This window comes from Ambystoma mexicanum, chromosome 1p (assembly GCF_040938575.1).
Source record: "Ambystoma mexicanum isolate Mex_15411 chromosome 1p, UKY_AmexF1_1, whole genome shotgun sequence".
NCBI classification, from domain to species: domain Eukaryota; kingdom Metazoa; phylum Chordata; class Amphibia; order Caudata; family Ambystomatidae; genus Ambystoma; species Ambystoma mexicanum.
Genome location: NC_090921.1, coordinates 455,881,051 through 455,904,574, shown reverse-complemented (window position 1 = coordinate 455,904,574; position 23,524 = coordinate 455,881,051). Strand labels below are relative to the sequence as shown.

The window sequence follows — 23,524 nt, the reverse complement described above, 5'->3', positions numbered from 1 at the left end:
CTACAGATTAGGAAGTTGATAAGCGGAGGAACATTCCTCAGACTGCTGACTCCTTATCCATCCTCACTAAGGCCACACCTAAGGCACATAGCCATATGCGCACCCATGATGGCGTACAAAGTTCACTGACCCTTGGATCCTCCCCGCAGTGTCCTCTGTCTACCGCCTACCCATCCTTCTTAGCCTCTCGCTCCCGCAGATTGGGACAATAACTCTGTGGGTGTAAATTTGCTCGTACTTAGAGAGGCAGGCAGTGGAAGCGTGGTCTGTGATCCTATTCATGGAACTTTGACATACAATGGCCCCCCAGCGCGTTTTGCAGAGACATTGTGCATGGGAGACTGGATGTGCTCATTGGATCTGAAGGAAGCTTACCTTCACGTACCTATCTGCAGCCCCATTGGTCCTTTCGTAAGGTCAGGATCTTGGGCTTCCATTTCCTATGCAAGTTTCTACCCTTTGGCCTCAATCCGGCCCCCAAGGTCTGTACAGGACAGATGAACGTTTGGGGGCCCAGGGTCACTGCCCCTGTCTATACCTAGACTGACTCATCAGGGCAAGGTCTCTGTAGGCAATCCTTCACACTGTCTCCACCCTTATGCTTCACTACACAAGTTGGGATTTTCCATCAATCTCAAGCAGTCGCAGCTGGAGCACAGGCAGACTCTAGCGTTCCTGGGCCTCATCTGGGATACAAGTTCCGAGGGAATTTTCCCCTCAGAGGACATGATCACAGCCATCAGAGGCCCATGGGGCACTTTCTCAGCAGCACAGTGAACTTGGCATGGTGGTACCAACGCCTAAATTGCAGTTCCACTGTGCAGCCTCCTGGAGTCAGGAGAGGGGTTCCCAGGCAGATCCAGTCAGCATTTGTGATGCTGGAAATGCATCGGAGGGACAGGGCTTCCGTATCCTTGTCCTTTGCTGCCTTTTTTTTTGTGTTCTGTCGTATTTTCTGCGCAGGAGTTCATGTGGGACTCCTGGCGGGGCAGCTCTTTTGGTTTGGTGAACAGACCCGTGGGATACCCTTACGGCACCCATGGGTGGAGGTACAACCCTGTGCCCCTAGTGTGTGTGTTTGGGCACCTGTGGGTGGCCCACAGAGCAGGATATGGGCTGGTGGCAGCTCCATGCTGACTTTGACAGGTGCGCTGAGTATCCTCCATTTTGGGATTCCCTGGGCCTGCCATTGTAATCAGTTGATTCCTGATGGAAAACAAGATGGCCCCTGTGGCCTCTTGCTTTCTATTACCCGTTACCCTGTTTTACCAAAGTCCTGGGAAGCCCTGACTCTGTCCCTTCCCCCTGACTGGCTGTTGGGTGGAAGTTCCATATATGGTGTTTTTGTGAAGTCCAGTCCAGACTGACTGCAGCCTTCACAGTGACTGTATGTTGTGGGTACGCCCTGTGGGTGGGATCTGGGTGAATGGAGAATGTGACCAATATGCACTTCTTGTTGTGGCTGTCTGGTTTCTGGGATGAGAGACAAAGACTGAGACAGCCCTGCCCGAAACTGGCCTGAATGCAGTGTGTAGTGTTGAATGGTTGGGTACTTGTTCCAATCCACATTCCTTGTTGTGAGTGTCTGAGAGGGAGGAGGATGGCCTGAATGCACTGTGTGCCTGATTGGCTGACTGACTGCATGAATGCCCTTCTGTATGATTGGCTGCTGAGTGTGACCCAGCAGTGTGGATGAGAGACGAGATAGTATATCTGGGGACCTCTCACCACTGGAAATTGTTCAGAAGCTGTGTCTACACTTGAAGAGTAACTGGAACTGCTGACCCTCGACGCCCAGCTGGAAGACGAAGACTTGCTGGTGCATTTGCTTCGACCTGATCTGAAAGCTGCCGAACTCGTCAAGGACTGATCCGAGAGAGGACCTGGTAAGGCGCCCTCTTCCCGTGCTCCGAGGGATCATCTAGCACCGCTAACCTTTGACGAAGCTCCCTGGAAGTCAGACCCTAGAAAGGCTGCCGACCCGAGATGGGATCGCTGAGGAGAACGAAGCAAAGCACCCGGACCTCGCTGCTGTCGAAGTCTATTGCCGTCAACCAGGGTCCGCTGGTTTGTATAACCGTTGGATGCCCGTCGAAGTTGTTGCCCAGCCGTGGGGACCACTTGACGACGTGCCGCCGACGACCGGAGCCGTCCGCTCCTTTGCCTAAGAACATTTGAATCCAAGTACTCCCTTGTCCGCAACGTCGACCGCTTTGTCTCGCCGGAGAAAGCCGAGGACGACCAACGCGCAGAGGAGAATCCACTGGTGGGTTTCCCGCCACCTGAAGGCCACAAAGACTTCGACGACTCAACGCCCTCGTTGGGCCACAGTTCTTCTGAAACTCTTTGCGGTCCTGAACAATCCGTCGCCGAGGTGCCCCGCACACCTCATCCTCGCAGGATGTCGCTGACGAGCACCGCCTGGAACGACATCGGGGTCCCGGCACCCTTGAACTTCTCATCACCGCCTTCGACGACAAGTTCAACATCTTCGACGCCTCTCGACGATCCGTGGCTCCTGCTTTAAAGGGAGTCACTCAAGAAGGATCCTTCGCGTCTTCGAAGAACTCTACTCCACCAGGTACATTTGGGGGGGGTAAAACCTTAATAGGAGGAAATCAGGCTATTGAACAATATATGGACTGGGCTTGTGCTATATATCTTTATTTTTGTAACGCTCACCTGATTCCCGTAGAGGCGCCGGTCTTGACTGGGCGTATACCGTATCTTCTAAGGTGATGTGTAACACACGGCTGGCTCTTTGGGCTGGACCCCTGTGCACTGTATGTCTGACTTGAAGGGTAAGGTGTCTTAGGTAAGTGAACGCCGTGCTCTCCATCTGCTTCGGAGCAGGGTGCTGAAACCAGTTTCCTCACTGGATAAGGGAAGCAGGCCTCTTGACTTCAGAGGACTGCTGTCCGTCGTTTTCTTCACGCACGGTAAGTTTCGAGTAATTCAAATGTGTTTAAAAGTCTTTAGTAATGTTGTATCTTGTTTTGCAGGGTTCCGGCGATGGCGAAGATGGAGCCCGTGTGATGAATAGAAGCGCCTTGAAGCACGTAAGTAAGCGCTTGCTGCCTGCTTCACGGCGCGCTCTAACTGTCTTTTTCCTTTGCAGGTATAAGTTCGGAGTGGCTGCAGGGTGCCCGAATACCCACTGGGTTAGATGTGAAAGGAGTAATGGCTCGTGAGTATTTAAGTTCCCCAAAGTCTTTAAACGCACCTTGTTTTATCTTTCAGATGCGGGATGCAGCGCCGAAGGCCTCCGGAGCGTGCGCAGAATTGGTAAGCTTTTGTCTTTCAGATGCCGGAATGCAGTGCGAGGCGTTGATGACAGCCGATGGATCAGGTAAAAGGAGCGCTGTCACTGAAGACCGTAATGCTAACCTGTTCTTTCTTGTCTTTATAGGTGTTGCTGAAGACTGGATTCAGGATGGTAAGCCTTTTTCCTTAGGCCCAGGATCAGATGCAGAAGACACGATGAGCGTTCTGCTGCAGAGGATGCAGAATAACACAAAGCAAGATTCATCCATCGGGTGTGGTTTAAATAGCCTTCTGTAGTGCTTAGGTGTCTCCTTCCACAGCCACGCCTAGGAAAGAAAAGAGTCCCTGCTTTCCAGAAGAGTTCCAGGGTTCTGAACCTAGGGAGTGGCTCCTGCCCCACCCAACAGGAAAAGTAGTCCCGAACAGAAGAGGACCAGAGGCTCAACTGGCAGGTAAGTAAGCAGCATGGTTTGCCGCAGGTAAGTCCACCCAAGCATTATGAGCCCGGCGCTTCCAGCGCTGGGACTGGGCACATTTATGAGCCTGGCGCCACCGGCGCCAGGACAGAGTCCAAAAGGTCCCAATTGGGACCGGCTGGCGCTCGGAACCTGGGTTATGGGTCTGCTTCCAAGGGAGTTGGGCAAGTCCTGACCTCTTGGAAGCAGAGATCATGACAATTTTACAGGTTGCCCAGGTGGGGGGGGGGGGGATCTCCACACAGAACTGTATCGGTATAGGCCAGCATTCTGCCTATTGTTTCAACCATCTTACGTCCCTCCCTATCTCTATTGCTGGTTTCCTCGTTATTGATCTGTGTGACATTTTAACCGTACAGTTGATGCACTTTAATGAGATTTGATAACATTGGTGGTACCACTTTAGAATTGTATATATTTATCATTGTTGATTTCCGAGTACAAAGTGCGTTATTGTGATCGTGTACATACCTTTGAATATTAATTATATAAAGACTGTGTTTTCAGTAATACAGTGTGTGGACATTCCTTTGTGGGGGTTCGGTAACTACACTGTACTTCAGAACCAGCCTGCATCACCTCCTGGGAAGCTAGGCCTTGATTGCTCGACTACGTTACCAATAAAGGAGAATCTTGGCTGGGGTCCTCTGCATCTCCTCTACCATATAAAGAGCGGAAGTACAGGCACCCCCCCCCTCCAGTCTTTACAGCATTTCACCGCATCTGTCACAACCTAGTCTGGTGGAGCACGGTCAGCATCTTATGGATAGGCAGGCCCTTTCGTCAGCCTGCTCTGCATGTTAACATCCCCCACTGACTGACTCAGCCCTAGCAGGATGGGAAGCTACCTTGGACAGCCACAGTGTCCACGAAGAGGGCTCTGTCAGGAGCAGGAAGCCCTCAACAGGCTCGAGTTGATGGCCTGCTGGCTCGCCCACAAAGCCTATCTGGCGGCAATCGGAGCCTACCAGAACTCGGAGGAGGATGTTTTTTCTCATCCGCCAAACTGGTGGTTAAGACATTTGAAGGGCCTCACCAGGCTCTGCCTACCCATCAAGAAGCCACACCTTGTGTGGGACCTCAACATAGTGTTGGGCGCCTTGGCGCATAAACCCTTTGGGCAAATGGCATCCGCAGACATCAGGCTAGTCACCATTAGAACAGTCCTCTTACGTCTGCACGCTGTGTCAGCAAAATCCAAGCTCTGATGGTAACCGAGGCATACGCTACCTTTCACAGGGATAGGGTGGTCCTTCTAACGCATCCCGTGTTCTTACTTGAGGTAGTCTCTGCGTTCCATCTAAATAAGAAGGTAGTACTCCCTACTTTCTTTGCTGACCCGAAGGACCATGCTCGGAGGGTTCTGCACGGTCTTCATGCTAGACTAGCGCCAAAGTTCTATTTGGACAGGGCCAAGAGCATCCGCAAGTCTGAGGCTCTATTTATCACCCTCCGAGGGGCAGGGCCAGGATATCAGGTTTCCAAGGCCTCCATAGCCAGCTGGATGGTGACCTCCTTAATGAGGCCTACGAGGGGCAACAAGCTGCTTCTGGCACACCTGCATGCCCATGCATTCAGAGCCAAGGCCACGGCTGTAGATTTCCAGAGACCCGTGGCAGGTAATCAGCAGGACGGCCACTTAAGCCACCCCCTCGGCATTTTGCAAGCACTACTGTTGGGATGCCGGCTCCAGATCAGGCACAGCATTCTGGAAGGCAGTATTACGGAACTTGGTTTTCTTAAGGAGGGTCACCTCTCCACCCTGGGGCTATGTTCAGTAATAGCCCATGCAGTATGGAGGAAAAGGGACGGGACGTGCGAGTAATTACAAGTTAGTCACCGTAGTGACTAACGTACACTTAGTCCCTAATCCCCTTTCCTCCATACGTCCACCCGCACCCCTAATAAAACTGGTGTCACTTAGGCAATTGTAATATTGTCGAGACCTCAATGGGGACTGAATGGCGCTGTTGGGCGGGTCGAGGGAGCCCATGGTTCCATGGCCACGCCCCGTGTGCCTCTAAATTTAAAGGGGAAGAAGGTTTTTTCTGGTGAAAAAAGGTTTAGTCTTCCGTCCCTTGGAAGGAACACCCATGCAGTATGGAGGAAAGGGGACTAGGAACTAAGAGTACGTCACTCACTATGGTGAGTAACTTGTAATGTCTCTCCTTCCCCATTATTCAAAAGTTCTTGAGTGGGTCGTTTTGGACCGGATCACTAAGTGCTTTGACGATAATGTTCTTGGAGATTCACATCATTCTGGCTTCAATAAGTAGGAAACACTGAGAGAGTGCGCTTCTGCATGTCCCCAACTTTCTTTCTAATGCTCACCACTCCAAACTCACTTCTATACTCCTCCTTTCGGACCCTTCTGCCGCTTTTGATACTGTTGACCACTCCTCTCTCATCCTCACTCTCCAGGACCTTGAGTTTTGCAAATATGCTCATGCCTGAATTGGTTCCTACCTGGAAGGTTTAGCCTTTAAAATCTGTTGGCACGCAACAAACCTCTGACCCCTCTACCTGTCTTTGTCCCCAAGGAACAGTCCTTGGACCTCTGCCCTTCATCCTCAATACCTCTGCCATATGACTACCCCTCCCATCCTTATGCTTTTACTAGCACTTTTTTGTTGATGCCCATCAAATATTGTTCTCCTTTCTCTCTGAAAGGAGAAAAGCACTCTGCCGTGCATCTGTATTGGTGTATACCTCTGTAAAGCATATATCCTATCATATCATAAAGCGCTCAGTTGCTTCTTGAATCTCGGACCGCGCTCAATAAATACCATAATAATTCTCTCCTTCAGCCATCTCTGAACAGATTACAAACTCTCACTGCAATTGGTCATTTGGCTCTCTGCTGCCTCATGATGAACTCTTCAAAAATCCTCTTCTCCCAGCTTCCATTGCCATTGCTACCTCACCTAAGGCTTGTTATCTTGGTGCCCTCTTTGATAAAGACCTATGACTACAACATTTCATCAATACCACTTCCTCTGCTGCTCAAATTAACCTCAAAATCAGATAAATGTGTCTACTGTACAAAAACCGTAATCTTCACTATTGTGCTTAGCAAACTGGTCCACTGCTCAATCATACTCCATAGCCTTTCTCTCTACTCCTCCCTCCCGACAAAATACTCAACTTTGCTACCCGCACTCTGTACATCCTAGCTAGATCCCCCCCCCATGTATATACAAAGTATCAATGGTCTCGCTACTCTGTACCTGTCTGTATCGGTTTACTCATCGTCTTGTCCCCTCTGATCCTCCTCACCGTCCCTCTGCCGCCTCTCGCTTCAGCTTTTTCCCTACTCGCCCTGCTCCACTGGAACCTATTGACCATAACAATCAGTCTGCCCAAATGTGTTTCTTTAAATCTTAGCTTGTACTTAACGTGCTTGCTAAAGAGGGAGCTCCTTCTGCCTTCTTCCCCATCCTCCCTACCTAACCCCACCACTGACTCCAGTGACGCTTAATAATTTTACTAACTGAAAACAATCTAATCCTGAATCCAATTTTCTGGCTTTAACTTTCCCTCTAAGTTTAGGAGTTTAACATGGTCTGTTAATGGGAACAACCTGCCTCATCATGTTCCTTTTATCATCCACCTGGGCTATTTATTTATATACAAAAAGTACATGATTTTAGTAAAGACGAGACCTGCTGTTAAAGTGGAAGCGTTTAGCCAGTAGATGAGTGCTATCCAAAGGTTTTTTTATTCTTCGCTCCCAGTAATCCCTTTTATTTTAAAGCAAAAGTAACCTTGGCCATTTTGTATGGATGTACACTTTTACCTCAGACTATCAAACAATGGCTTAAGGTGAAAGAAGGGCTATTGAGTGTTTTGAACCTCCCTCCAAATATCCCTATAGAAGCCATTCGACTTGAATTAGGTCTTATGTCATGGTGGTTTTATTTTAAATGGTTCAAACTCTGCTTGGAGGAAAGATGTAATGGATAGCTTAACTTGTCTGAGGGACTCAATGCAGGTTAAACAAAATGTATCCATTGTCTACGTATAGTAAGGCGTCTGAATTTTTCTTAAATGAAATAGCATGGCAAGTTGACTTGGTCTTGCCATAAAGTCCAGACTGATTGCTCTGGATCATGATGAAGCATTTAATCATCTTAAAGATCTGAAATGATTCACAGGTTGTCTCTTGCATGGCATTGACTAATCTACTGACTTGTTCCCAACCATATAAAGCCCCATCCCATTTAGAATGAACTACAATCCAACCTTGGAGGTGTTGGGCTCTCGTATTGTGCTCCTGTATTTTACCTGCCGACTATGTAAGACGAGCACATAGTTCCTGTACCATTTAGTACTACAATGCCTTCTTAATTCTCTAAAAGGCTTGTTTACTTTAGTCTATTTATTAACTCTCCTTCAACAGTCATTCTGGAAAGTTTATGGACTAATTTAATTACTACTGTCAACCTTTCTTGTTCTGCAGCCCTTATTGATTTTATTAGCAAAGGTTTGGGTCTGTATGGGAGATCTTGCATTTTTAGCTAAGGATCTTTTATATATTGCGGAATAAGGAATGCTTGTTGTGATTTAATATTAGTTTGATGGACTGCAGCTGCTATGTACATATTTTCTTTTTAAATGTTTAGTATGATGAATTGCATTTTTGTTTTTATAGAATGTATTAACTATGCTATGTGTTAAGATCTGTGTATGTTTAATACTGTATCTGTGTAAGGTTTCTATAATGTAACCGAAACACTGTATTCAAATAATTTAATTTTGTATATTTAATCAGTACTTTGCCTTAGTTTGAAGCTCTTGCCCCCTTAGGTTAAGGTTACCCTTTGTAAGTCATCGGTACATTTGGCTTGTTGGCTTGTCCCTTGTCTATGTCCTTATATTTTTACAACATCATAACCTGGCTCACTACATCTCAATGCTAATGCACATGCACCCTTTGTGGGAATGCTTCCGCCATCTGTAAATGTTATTGTAAGTCATTTCTTGTTTAAATTGACATCAGTTCCTCCAATACAAATAATGCCCACCTCTGCGGTTTATATTGCATAAAAAACAATTATCTACTTCTAGCACTCCTATGGATTATTTTAAAATTACACTTTGCAATGACATAAATCTGTACAATTTTGCACACTTATATACCATTTTCTTTTGCATTTTATAGGCTGGCACTGTTCCAAAGCCCTTGATCCGCTTCCATGGAACTCAAGGGGTAAGCATTTTAATCAAGAATAGAAATATTTTGTCTTATGAAATGTGCTTTTCAAATTATACCTGAATGCTGTTCATGTGCCAGGCTTTTTGCTATTCTAATATTAATGGCCAGCTCACTTCTTGAAACTGAAATGTTTGGTGTTCGCTATTTAAGGTGATGCATGTCATGCATCATATTTCATATTCGTGGAGCGTTAAACTGTCCGGTGTCTCCTCGTATGAGAGTTAACATTAGGTATTACGTTTTGCAGCCAATTTGGTTTTAAGTAATCTGAAACATAGCATACATTCCACTCATTGAGTTATTACAACATTATAAAACAATATGAAGGTTGTCTGGTAATGTTAGCAATCTGCCACTTAAACGCGCTGTCATTTTGTGGGTGATCTGGTTTTTAAGACCTTTTCTGCAATGCTTGCAATTTCATTTCATTCTGCCCGTAAGCTGGAACCTAGTGATTGGAGGTTAAGGCACCCCGATTTCAAATGATTTCTGAAAAAAGGGCATTGTTCTATAGGTAGATGTATAAAAAGCATTTTCCCAAATGATTTCTCAAAAGTTAATCTAACATGTGTATCACTGATGGCTGTTTCTTGTGAACTTGTGGCTGGACTGCTCTGTGATTCCTGGGCTAGTTATACTACTGGTATAGTTGTGTTGAAAGGACGATATTGTCAATGGTCATTAATTCCATTCAGACGGTGTCCCCTAGCACCAGTGCAACTTCAGTTTTCTGATGAGGCATATTATGTATTCTTGTGAGTCAAAGATGGGTTGTTGCCAATTGTTTTTCAGCCAATATAAGCAGTCGCATGGCCCATGGTTTCTGTCCTTAGATTGGCTGCGTATGACCAGTCTGGTTAATGACCAGTCGGGTTATCTACCTAGTCTTTTTTTTGAGCCATGCAAAGGAGCAGGATTGAACTCCACCCTTTCTGATGTATCTTCAAAGGATACATGCTGCTCTTTGACAAAAAACACCCAGGGTTTTGGCATCTGCATCACTAGTCTTAACAAAAGTAAAAGTTGTTCACTTGTGGGGCTGCGAAATGGCCCAAGAGATTCTTTACTCATTCTTCCTTCTCCGATGACGAGCAAAACACTGGATTTGTGCTTTCGGCCTTTCTCGCTCCAGTGGTGGGGTGAGTAGGTCTTTAGGAGAAGGGCTCAAGTAGAGGGTACACACTGGTGGATGGATTGCCCCAAACCATTTTCAGAGGGCACATTGATATGCTAATTTCGAATGGATTGTGTCCTCCCACGTATTCCTCATTTTATGAGATTATATCTCTCCAGCTTTGCTGCTTCGGAAAAACATTTTCTCGACAGAGGGGGCTGTATGCTGTTGTTGCGTCAATGCCCCTCGAGAGCCTCGGTCGAGCGTCGTCAGCATAAATGGCACATGCAGCACCCGTTGGCTTCAGTTCAGTTTTTCCGAGCATACGCTTCGTGTCTTTAACGGCGTGCTTTTGTGTTTCACAAGAAAAATGTATTCTTTGAGTCCTTCGACCCCAAAGTCTGGCATCGAAGATGTCAATTGTGGATCCTCACTGAGTCTGCCTGTGGTGTCTGGGCACCGGGCACCATACCGACAACTGCGGGCCCTGACGGGCCATGACACAGAAAGCTCTCGGGGACCGTAGAGGTAAACTGGCGGTGGGGAGGTTAGCTTCGAAGTTTTCTTCGAAACGGGAGAACATGTCTGAGTCTAGAGACTCCTCCCGGCGTAAAAAAATCAAAGGGGTCCTGATCGAGGAGTCGATCGCGGCAATCTTCGTCTTCCTCAAAGAAGGCGAAGAAGATACGTCATAGGTCTCCATCATCTAATTCCTCTATCAAGGTAATCGGATGCCCGACGAAATCAGATTCCCAGTAAAGTGGTACGCATTTCGGTCGGAGATGATGCGTATTTTCGAACCCCTCAAAAGAAACGCTCAAGAGCCATGCCCCGAGGACGACAAAGGGAAGGCGAAGGTTCCAACTTTGAAGCCGTGCACTAAACCAGCATTGCGTCGCAAGTTCTTGACCCGACGGGGTAGAGTGTCGATTCGGAAACAGAGTCCTCCTTTGGTACCAGCAAGTGCCTCAGTCCAAAGTCAACAAACTATTTGTGGCTCAATAAATGCAATTCTCTTCCTTTACCCTGCAACTCGGATGCACAGAGTGTTTGTATTTGTGTCCTTTTTTCCTTTATTTTGCTCAAAGGAAATGTCTTATAACTGGGCCACAACCTTATCACAAAAGTTCCTTGCTTTTTCACTTGACTGGTCATGCATCCTTCTTCCTCATAGATCTCATATGCACGTGCTGTGGTTCTTCCCCGTTGTCTGTAGTTTCTCTGGGTTGGGGTGTAGACATAGTGGTCTCTCTGATGTATGGCTTGATGTCACCACGGAAGATCCAAGCTCTTCTTCCTTGTAACTGAACTGCAGATGGCGTTATGTCTTCCACAATAAAAGGGCTGTGGAACCTTGGCTCGTCCCACCTCTTGCGTGATTCCAAACTAGGATGGTATCCCCAGGATATAGTTGAGGTACACGGAACTCTGGAACCTTGTCTGTTGTAGTATCTCTTTCTGTGTTCTGTACTGCCGTATATCCTCCTCGTCGCTGCAGCTGTCCTGAAATTCCAGAAAAACTGGAAGTCATGTAGTTTTGCATTTCCAATCCTAGAACTTCTGTTGGCTGAGCATCACTTCTAGCTGTAGTTGGTCATTAAAGGAGTCCGTATTGGTGGTCTGAACCAGGCTGGTTTCTGAGTGCATACAATGCCAGTGGAAGTCCATGCAACCATCCTTTCTTCAGAGGAAGCTTCAACTTGGCTATCCTTTCCTTTAACAAGCCGTTGAGCTTCTCGTGTATGCCTTTCCCTTGCGGATGACACGCCGACCTAAACTTGTGCTTTCCTTTAACAAGCCGTTGAGCTTCTCGCATATGCCATTCCCTTGCGGATGACACGCCGACCTAAACTTGTGCTTTCCTTTAACAAGCCGTTGAGCTTCTCGCATATGCCATTCCCTTGCGGATGACACACCGACGAAAACTTGGCTTTATACCAAGCAGCAAGCGGATCTGTTCAAATACTGCGTTAACAAAATGAGGACTGTTATCTGACTCATCACTTCACAAACTCCCCATCTGTGAAACACTTTCCTCACCAAGAATTTGGCCGCACAGGCAAGAGTCTGGGTGTGTACATGGACCTGCCTCTATCCATCTAGAGAATGGATACACCACAACAATTAGATACCTGTACCCGTTCCATACTTGAATCATATCGATATAGTCAATGTGCAAGTGCTGAAAAGGACCATTAGGCCTTGGGATGACTCCTCTGATCACACGTCGTGTATGCCCAGCCGTAAACTTTGGACAGACTATGCAATTTATCATAAAAAATGTAACATGTTCTGCTAGGTTTGGTACAAACCAGTCTTCGGCAATGGTTGCTGCTAGATTCTCTCTTGTTATATACGCGCTGGATAGTGTAACTGTTCCAGTGCGATTTTTCAGTAGGGCTACAGGCATTACTGGTTTACCAGTGCTGTCTTGTCGCTATAGAGCCTCAGAGGGGTTTAAAGAACACCCTCTTTGCTTCCAAAGTTCTTTACTTCCTGCAGTGTCTCCCCTTGGAGCTCCATTAACTGAGTATTCGACATATTACTGTAGCCTTCGTGATCACTCCTCACAACAATCATTTTCTCATGCACATCAGGCATTCCTACATCCATCATTATTTCATCTTCATTTGCCATGCGCTTGGCTTCAGCCTCTGCTGCTTGATTTCCACACAAGATAAAATCTGTCCCTTTCGTGTAGGCTGTTCATTTCCCGACTGCTATGCCCACTGGGAGTTGTAGTGCCTTAATGAGCCTGTCCAATAAGGCTGCGTGCTGTACTGGCATGCCGTCTACTCGGAGGTAGCCCCCCCCTTTTCCAGCGCGCTAAGCCTGCATGCATTGTCAACGTCACATAGGCAGAGTCACTATACACAGTTGCTTCCTGGTATGCATGATTCTCGAGCACGAGTATTGACGCCAATAATTCTGCAGCTTGTGCTGAATAATGAGAGGGCAAATGTGCACTAATAAATAGTCGAAATTCCCCATTTGCCGTGTTATTTACCACAGCGACACCTGTATATCTCTGTCCATCATTTAGATAAATCCTAGAAAAACTGTCAATGAAGACGATTTCTCCTTCTGCCAATGCATTTTCTTTTATTCTGGGGATCTCATTATAGAATTCTTCATAATTCGCAATCATGTATTGGCTCTCCTTCAGTAACTGGCTCTGCTATAAACATAGCTGGGTTCACTATTTTGCATCAAACTATTTTAATCGCTGGATTTGATATGACCACTTCATAAGCAGAAGCTCTTTGTGATATCAATGTACCTAACGGTTTCTCTAAAATAGCAAATAATGCATGCTCAACGAATAACTTCATTGGGCACCCTATTACAATAGTTGTAGCTTTCTCTATGGCGAACGCGGCGACAGCCAAACTTCGCACAGGAAATGACCTCTCATCACTGGTTCTAAAATCCAACTGTAGTATGCCTGGGGCTTGTACCCCAACATGGTTTTCTGCGTAAGGACTGCTGTCCTAACCGTACTATCCATGTGTGAAAACAGGTAGAATTCGTTTGATCAATTGGGAATACTTAAAACTGGTGCCGTGCAAATGGCCTTTTTTTTATTTCATCAAACCCTTCCTCCATGACCTTAGTCCACACGATTTTTTCTTTCGTTGCCTGCGCTTTCTTTAAGTCATGTAATAAGGGCCTGGTATAAGAGCTGTAGTTAAAGACACATGCTCTGACAACATTGCATAATCCCTGAAAACTCTGCATTTGTTTTATCGTGTGTGGCTTAGCGGTTTTCAAAATGGCTTCAGCTCTTTCAGGGGTAACCTTCTTTCCTTCATGTGAAATCAGTTGGCCTATGTACAACACCTTTTGTTGACAATACTGTAACTTCTCTGTGTGAACTTCATATCCTTTCTCAGCAAGTATAGTCAATACCTCAATGGAATCGTGTCTGCACTCTTCCTCTGTTATGCTGCAAATTAGAATGTCATCCACGAATTGCAAAACACTCTCTAATGCAATGTTGCTCAAGTCCATCTGAAGAACTCTATTGACAATTGAAGAGGACTCGCAATACCCTAGATGCAGCTTTGTGCTTTTTAGACAAACTTGTCTGAACGTAAAAGATGTAAAATCCTGCAAATCTTTGTGCAATGGGATTGAGAAAAATGCATTTTTCAAATCGATCACTGTAAAATTACGTGCCTCAACAGGTATGTTACACAGAATTGTAGATGGGTTAGGGACTAGAGGGAACTCTGCCTCTACTTTCTTGTTTTATTGGGCAAAGATCTTGTATTAGCCTCCAAGACCCCCCATCCCCTTACTTTTTTTCACGGGTACACTGACATATTACATGGTGACTCTGACATCACTAAGGCGCCCATATCCATCATGGCAGCAATTGTCTTAAAAATCCCTTCATCTGCCTCCCTAGACATGGTATACTGTCGTGCTTTTGGTAAAATTGCTCCTGGTTTCAATTTAATCTTCACTTCTCAGACTCCTTTCAGTAAGCCTACGTCATAAGGGCCTCTAGTCCATACTGAGGCAGGCACCTTTGCCATGTCGTCAAAATATTCTGGACGTTTGTGTGCCAGCATCATTCTTTGGGACACCTCCTTTTTATTTTTTATTTTTTTATATTTTTTTTATTCCATTTTCGCTCAATACATGAGGTTTACCTCAATTGTCACCTAATTCTCACCTAGTTGTTCTTCAAACAGATCGTCATCAGTGACGTCAGTCAATCTGTAACCTTCCCCAATAGCGATTGTTGCGCACGGTTGTCTGCCTTCATCACACCCATGAAGCAAAGCCATCTCTCCTCACTATGGCTGCTTGTATTGTTAAGGGAAACACTTGTCCCTTTTCCTCATGCATAGGTATTCCTGGACTGAACAGAAACTCATCTGGGGTTTTCAGTGTTCTGTCTGCAAAGCCTGATAGCCATGCCATTAATATGCGCACTTCATATGCAAATATCTCATGTTCTAATGGAATAACTCTCATAGCCATTCATCCTGCGTATGCTCTGATCATTTCACAAACATTTAAATAGTGCATTCCTGGAGTTGAGCACACCATGCCTTCCTCAGTGAACGAGATTGTCATATTTAACTTTATCAAATCTCATCCCAATATATTGACAGGCGTCTGTCTCGAATATAATAGTGGCACTTTCATGTTACATTCTCCTATAGAAACGGGTAGTTCTTTTGTGAAGGGAACACCGGTTGTAGCTCCTGTAAAACCTTTTGGTATTCATGGCGTCGCCAGATAAAGAAAACTTGCCTTCACGTATACACAAGCGTGTTGCACCCATGTCCACTAGGAACAAATATTCTTTATCCCCTATAGTGACGTCTACCCTTGGTTCCTTGTGAGGGTTTGGTGTCACTGATTAGATGGAACACATCAGGTCTCCCAGTGAGCTGTCCTAGTCCATATACAATCTCGTCCCACCGTTTGTGACTGGATTTCCTTATCACCAGTGGCATTTCCTAATCTAGAGTTCAGTACCTGTCCTGTGCCTGTAGACTGTAGAAGTTGCATCGGGGACTGTTCAGACTGACCTTGCTGGAAATTGGCCACAGTCTGCTCTGGCTGTAAGCTTTGCTGCACTCTCTGCGCTTGCTGCTGTACAGTTTGATTCTGCGCAAATCCATCTCACCATGCTGTGGAAACACAGGTGGATTCATCATCCCCCTCTTGTAAATTGATCATTTTGCACCATTCCTTGACTCCTGCAAATACGGGCTAGATGCCTTGTCATCCCACACGTCCAACATGTTGGTGGCGGTCTGATCATTTGCCCATTTTGCATATTTTGATTTCCACCTTGCATATTCTGAAAGCCTCTCTGATTATTTTGCCATCCCCTTCCTCAGGTGCCTCTTCCTCTTGGGCTGAACCCATTATTGCTTTGATCGAACTGCCTTTGGTTATTGACCTGCTGTGTATTGGATCCATCTGTGCTAGTTAACATTGCCCCTTCAATGGCGTATTTTGACATTTTTTTTTCTGCACTAATTTGGCCTCTTCGCCTTTCCTTGCATCATTCTTCTTGCGATTTTTCTCTTGCAGCAGCCTGCAATAATGTGCAATGGTCAGTTGTATTTCTGACCAGCTTCGATTCCTACCAACTTCTTGAGCTGCTTTTGAACCTGTTCTGGCATCCCTTGACATAATGTATGATAAAACACAGGTATACATTTCCCCCAAGATTCACTAGTTTCCAGTACGCATGCGTCTTGAAACGTCTGAATGGAAAAGCAACAGATCTCCCTCTTTCATCTTATGCGTCATTATAGCTCCTATGTCAGAAGTGCCTGGGTATAGCACTTGAATCGCTTTCCATACCGCTGTTCTGCAATTGTTAAACGGCGCTCTGTCATGCGCAGTATTGACTGTAGTCACACCAGAGTAACCTGCATGTGTCCAAACATCAGCTCTATCACCAAGTATAGTGATCAAAAGACCCTTGATATCCCCTATATCCAGCATATTACCTCCCGTCATTTTTACTAACTCATGTATCCATTTCCCAGCTCCGGATGTCAACATTGGGAGCTTGTTTTTTAGATTCTCTCTATCCATTTGTAGCCATGGTATATACCGTGGCCGTGTCCCTCCCTTCTCTAATAAGGGAAACTGACGCACTAAACTCCTTTTCTTCTCTCATAATTTGTCTGTCTACCGCAGGGGTAATATTACCACATCACTGTCTGCCTGGCATTGTCCTTAACCTGCTTAAATATGGCGGGGGAGACGCCCCCTCTGACCGTGTGGCAGTCCTTCATGCCGATCTGACACCGTCACTGACTCTGGTACTTTAGATGCAGAGATGGTTGAATCTGACCATCTTATTCCCTTATCCCTAGAGAGACGTCTCTTGCGACCTCGCTCTGTCTTCTTTCTTCTCTTTCACAGGCTTCCCTTTCTTTGTCTGATGCCTGTGCCCAACTTGTGCAGCTTCTCTTATCTTCCTCATTTCTATTTAGTCAGCCTATCTAAAGACCGCTGTCTGTCTACTGCTGTGTGAAGCGTCCTCAGTATCATACAACTGAGCACTTACAAGGCACTCATCCTTTCCCTTTCCATGAGGTACCTTTTCTAGTCCCATCTCATATTCTATTGATTGTCTCTTCGATACTTCTGGTGTCGAAGCCATCTTCTAGATTTACTCTAGACGTAGTGCTTGGTACTGAATCTTACTTGGGGGGGGGGGGGGTGGGGGGAATAATTCTTCTATATCTTTCCATTCTAGCACTGGATCATGTTTTTTAACCTCCCTGTCCAGCTACTCTAGATCATGCGTTCTGTCTTCGTGTGCGTTCTATGTTGTCATCAAATTCTCTTTGCTTCCTCTCTAACCTTGTCTTCCTCTTTTTTTTCCTAGCATCTCTTCATTTGCCCATCGTATTTCCTCATGTCTTTTTATTCTCTTCTCTTGTATCTTTTGTTCTTCTATTCTCCTGTGCTCTATTCTTTCCTGATCAGCTGTTCTCTGCTTATCGCGTTTTCTTTGTTCTTCCGCCTTTTCCTGTTTTCTAACCTGTTCATCATGAAATAACTGCTCTTGTTTCTGCCTATCCTTTTTTTTTCTTGCCCCTTCATCTCTCAATCGTCTTTTCTCCTTATCCTTTCTCTTGTTCGTCTCATTCTCCCCTTTTGTCTTGTGTCATAAAATCTGACCTCCCATTCGTTCTGTGAGAGTGCCATCTCTTCAGTTCTATCCTCATCTCATTTCCATCTCTTTACCTCTCTTCCTTTACCTAGAGATGTACTTGCTTGTGCTTGATCACCTTTTTCCTTTTCGCGTCTCTCCTTGTCCCTCGGGACTTTGGAAGGTAATATTGCGTTCCCTGTAATTCTCTGGGCTTTTGTCACTACTTTGCGTAGGTGTCTCACATGACGGGTTGCTATATCCCGTTGCTGCTTTAAGTTCCCTCGGTGGGTACAATCCTTTGTCTTTACTAGCTTTGTTATTATATTTCAGACAGGACGGCTGACGCAGAAGGCTCTTCACCCCCCTCTTTGCATATACTCAGTTTCCAGTCTAACGGTGGCTCCTCCTCCCTTCTAGGTACATCCTCCAAAGTTCTAAACTAGCCAGGCGCTTGTCGAACTTGCCAATGTACGTGGCATGTAAATATGTCGTCATGTGAATTAGGAGGAGTTCCTCAGTTGTGCATCATCTTCATGGCAGTATTTGGCAGGGGAGTGTGCCTGGTCTGCTCACTCGAGCCACTGGAGAGGTTTGAAGCAAAGAGTGTGTGAGAAAGGCCAGTGGAAGTGAGACATTGACCCGGGTTTGTTGAACTGCCAAGAAAAGTGAGAAAGGAGAGGGGAAGAGAGATATTTCCCCTGGCATTTAAGGAAACAAAGTCAAGAAAGAAGCTTGAATAAAGCCAGGGGAAGGGAGGCATTTCCCCTGACATTGTGAATTGTAATTCAGAAGACCAGAAGAAAGAGAGACATTCCTGGTAATCGAAATATGGCACCTGAATAAGGGAAGCGTTCTTCAGGACATCCATGGTGAAGAACGGGCAATAAGGAATGTTGATGTTTTGGAATTTTAGCATTGTTTTATCAGTGAACTGAGACTTTCAATCTGGAACTTTGTGTTGTGCCTTTTGAAGGGGATTGTGTCCTGGGAAAGGGAGTCATTCCATCAGGAAATGGTCCCTCCAGACCACGGGAACCGTAGTCCGCTATCCAGAAGAAGGGAGCCATTCCTCTGCACCAACAAAACCTCTTTAGTTCATTTTCAAGTGTGAGGGAAGCCAATAAATGTTTGCCAAAAGAATACCACCTGTGTGTCTGCCGCCTCCTTCCACACGCTTACAATGCTTACTGGCATTGGCTTGGCTAGATGGAAGTGTACAAGTTGGTAGTGCTGTTGGAAGTAGTCTTGTATATATTTTGTGTAGCGCTCAGAATCCTCACTGTGTTCCAAGTTGTTAGGTGTTAAAAATATTGTTCATTTTAGTCTGACATACTAAAATGAATTGCAGCATCATCTGGTAGATAATATGGAAGTGAAATTTAACTGTAATTACACAGGACATCGTGGAGTTGTCCTACCTGAAGTGGAATGATTGCCAATCATTGATAGTTGTTGCACCATAATGTGTCTTACCAACTTTGAATCCGAAAATAGGTTTTTGAAATGGGTTTTAAAGTAATGACTATTAAGGTTATTACTGCCACCTGTATCAAAAATGAATCCTTAACTTGCCGCCACGTCTTATGTCTCTATACTTACTTCTGTGTTTGACGATTGCCCTTTGCTGCTGCAGCAGAGTTCTCAAGTTTTTAGTGAAATTGGAACACTAGCTCAAATATGCATTGTAGTTGTTGAATTTGTATAGACTGTGTAAAGGTATAATAGAATGTAAAAAATAAATATTGTAGGAAATAGGCGTACACGAGCGCATTAATTAATGTAATAGTACATTATAATTGCAGGCTTATTGCCAAACGTATGGGTGGCCCCCTTCTCTAAAAATAAACCTAGTCAAATAACCCGATGTATGGCATGGTGCCACTTGGCAATGCCTACAGTCACGTTTTAGAACCCTGTGGCACGAGTAATCCTATTACAGACCAGTAAACCCAGAAAATGTTACTGTCTTGTTGGGCTTAATCAGTGGGATGTGGCTTAGGTGCAGCGTCTCTAGGCACAGAGTGGGAACGTGATGCGACTTTCCAAAGTGGGGGCTTTTCAAAACCACTGGTTACTTTTTTTTCCCCAGCAAAGAGCTTGTACACCTTTGGCGCAACTATAGTGTAGTGGTTTCGGATACGTTCCTTTCTAATTGACAATTATTTGCATTTTAAATGTTTACAAATTGACTAACACGCTTTACATTTTTCCTAACAGCAAATCACAATACCCCGGCCCGAAAGTCCAACAGAATTACTAACGTTCAAATTCTATCTCTCGAATGTTGGACGAGAGGGACCACAAGGGAGTTTTGACTGTATTCAGCAATACATATCTAAGTGAGTATTGGTTAGTGGAAAGGCCACTAAGATGTTAATTACGTGTTATATATTTCTGAGGCTTGTGGATTCTGCTTAGAACACGTTGCTATGCATAGGCCGACATCTAGTGGAAGCTGCAGAGTATTAGTTGTTTTCGAAACTTGAAAAGGGACGTCAACAGGGCGTGCCAGTAATACTATACTATATATTCTCCCTGCATCCAGCTACATTGGGGCCTGCCACTTGCCCAAACTGTTCTCTTCTCCCTCGGCACTTTGCTCTGAATCTACCCCTACCCCCTTGTGGAGCTGCTCTGGTCCTTCCTGTTTCTACCTCTACCGCTCTGCCCCCAGCAGCTGAATGTCATCTCTTCCACCTATGACCTTAATGGTCTTCCCTACTGTAATCACCTGACGACGTACCGCATTCCAACCAATCTTTGCAGACTGCATTGGTCACCTCCACGTGTTGACCCGTAATGCACCAAGCTGTTACTTTCCGTCTCTGGACCATCTACTGTGGCACTGTGCCCCCTACCACCTAACTGCACCTGTTTTCTCCACATACTCCTGGCCACTGCCCTCTCCTTCTCCTCCACCACCGTTTTCTCCATTATTTTCAGTGTCCACTGCCCCAGTACCACACCTAAACTTACATCCTGGTGCACTGTACCCACTTACTGCACTAAGCCAGCATCAACTGTGGTTCTCAGTGTCTACTGCGCCAGTACTACCCCTAAACTCCCATCTCGGAACGCTTTGTCCTCACGCAGCACCTTTACCACCACCCTCGAGCGCAACCTCATTTCTACTCTCTCTTAATCTATGCCTCCACCTCCTATTGCTCCCTCAGGCATGCAGGATCCCTCATATCACTCCCCTACACCTTCTTATCCTCCCCCTCCCATCCCTTCCCCCCATTTTACCTCCTTGTCCTTTCCCATAGTCCTCTGCCTCCTCGTGACCATCTCCACACTAAACCTCCCCTCGCCCACTCATCCCCGTTTGTCCCAACACCCTAACTCACCGCCCCAACCTCATCTACCGCCCCCCCCCCCCCCATCGTTGAACCCTCAGCATCTTTAACAACGCCCTTTGCAATGCAAGGTCTATTTGTAATAAAACTGCTGCTATGGCTAAATCTTCAAATCTTATGTATCACCAAAACCTGGATCCCTCCCTTCCACTCTACAGTACCTGCTTCACTCACTCACCTCCTCCTCTTCTTTTACACATGTCTCCTGCCCCACTGGCTGTGGCGGCGGCTTTCTTGTCTCAACATAAATGCCTCTCTACCCCCTGTCCTATTTCTCTCCCTGTCTTCCCCTCGTTTGAATACCTGTACAAATCCTTCACTACCCCCATGCTATTTTGTTTCTAATTATTTACCGCCCACCCGGCCCCTCACCGCCTTCTATGATGACCATGACCACCTCCTCTCCCTCATCTCTCCCAACCCCTCACCCTTAACTGTTCTTGGCGACTTTAGCCTTAATCTCCCCCCCTCCCACCAAACCTCCCCTCTTTTCTCTGTTTTCGACTCCTACCTTCTTACCCCCCCCCCTCCCTACTTCACTCCTCTGGCTCCACTCTTGATCTTATCTTTGTCTCTTCCTTCCCCAACTATCTCTCCGACCATGCCTTACTCTCATTCTCCCTCACTCCCCAAATCTCTCCTCCCCTTCCTTCTTCTTCCTCCATCTCTCTCTCTCGAAGGGACCTCTGCAACTTTAACCCCTCTCATTTCTATGACACCTGTACTTCCTTCCTCCCTTCCTCCTCTCCCTCACTTTTCTTCTCTCTACTAATGAAGCCTTAGCCACTCTATCCTCCTCCCCGTTCTTCCAGTCCTTATCAGCTACACCCTCTCTCCCCTTTTCGTTCTTCCCCACAAACCCGCCCAACCCTGGCTTGCCTCTCACCTGCTTTCTCACTTGCCTCTCTGACACCGTGAAGGGTGTTGGCTTAAACACTGCTCACCAGTTTACCAAGCCTCCTACTTCTCATCATTCCCTTTACGATACCTGCCTTAGCTCAGCTAAACGATCCTACTTCTCTAACCTTCTCCACTCTCAATCCTCTCTCCCTCGATGCATCTTCCAAACCTTAACTCTCCTCTTCCCTCCCACTTCAGACCATTCCACGGCCTCTCCTTTCTCCCTCCGACTTCTGACTTCTTCTCCTCCAAGATACTCACCTTACAACAAAACATTCTGCACTCCCCTTATTCTCGTCCTTACCCATCTCTCTCCACCCCGTCCTCCTGCATACCTAATTTCGCACCTGTCACTCACTCTGACGGTTCCCTCCTATCTAAAACTCACCCCGCTGTTGCCCCCTTCGATCCACTTCCCACCCCTGATTCCCAAAATGTACCCTCTCCTTATACCTTACCTCACCTTGCTTCAACATCCGTCTAACCACTGCTACCTTTCATTCAGCCTTCAAAAAAGCTACGATCATCCCTATCTTGTAAAAACCGTCCGGTAACCCCCTTCTGGCCTCCAACTTTCCCATCTTTTACCATTCCTCTCCAAGCTCCTGTAACGTCTAGTCTACTCCCAACTCTCAGCATTTATCTCCAACCTCTCCTCCCCCCTACTCAATCTGGATTTCACCCCAAATATTCCACTGAAACCGCTCTCATCTCTGTTCTCAATTCCCTCCTCACTACTCGCTACTCCACACATGCTTCCATTCTTATTCTCCTTGACCTCGCTGCCACCTTTGACAGTCATCCACCCCCTACGCTTGTGCCCCTTCCCGCTTCCTATCTTTCCAACTCTTTACCTCTCCCTATCCCCTCTATCTTCTCCTTATCTTCCTTCCGCTCCTCCTTAAAATCCCACCTACCTCATCCTCCCTCCTAACAGTTTTTTACTACTTCCTCCCTTACTTCCCCAACCCAGGTCCCTAACCTAATTACCTCAGCAGTTGTTCTAGTCATTTTTCTTGATGGTATGACTCATTGTACTCATTGCTTCTATTGCATTCATGTTGTATGTGAAGCGCTTTGTATTAAAGCGCTATATAAAATGTAATAAATACAAATACTATCCCTAGTGTGACATCCACTGTACCCATGGTCCTTCATGCTTCGAGGTCTCTCGGATAGTTTTTTTCCTGCCGTCCTAGACGGACACTTAACCGCAGAGTTCCTATTTTGGCTTACTCCATTGATTACATTTATAGTTAGTTACTCATGCTATCCTTTTGATCACTGACTTTGGTTAACATCTTCGGTAGTGTCTTCCACGTGGCCACGACAAGGGGCATTGCCGAGCTTGTCAGCTCTTCAAAACGAAAACACTCAAGGACAGAAAGACCAAGCTCTGGGCCCATCATGCCATGCAGGCCGAGGCTGCCATGGACATGGAGGGTGTCTCCAGCTACGGCAGCATTGTCATCTTTTTGGACAACGAAGGCTACGGGGAGCTGATGGAGTCCCATGTGCTAGCCCCCAACCCCAATAGACAGCCCGCACATGGCA

The 23,524-nt window shown here is 46.0% G+C and overlaps 1 protein-coding gene across 3 annotated transcripts in view; it reads left to right on the top strand.

Annotated features, from left to right (window-relative positions):
- ELL (elongation factor for RNA polymerase II) overlaps positions 1–23,524 on the top strand; it is an 869,801-nt gene that overhangs the window by 83,890 nt on the left and 762,387 nt on the right. For 2 of the 3 annotated variants that reach the window (XM_069649283.1, XM_069649284.1), the window contains exons 2-3: positions 8,902–8,949; positions 19,932–20,053. In XM_069649283.1, coding sequence (XP_069505384.1) covers positions 8,902–8,949; positions 19,932–20,053 — 170 coding nt within the window. The remainder of the gene's footprint in view (positions 1–8,901; positions 8,950–19,931; positions 20,054–23,524) is intronic. The other variant, XM_069649285.1, reaches the window with a different exon arrangement.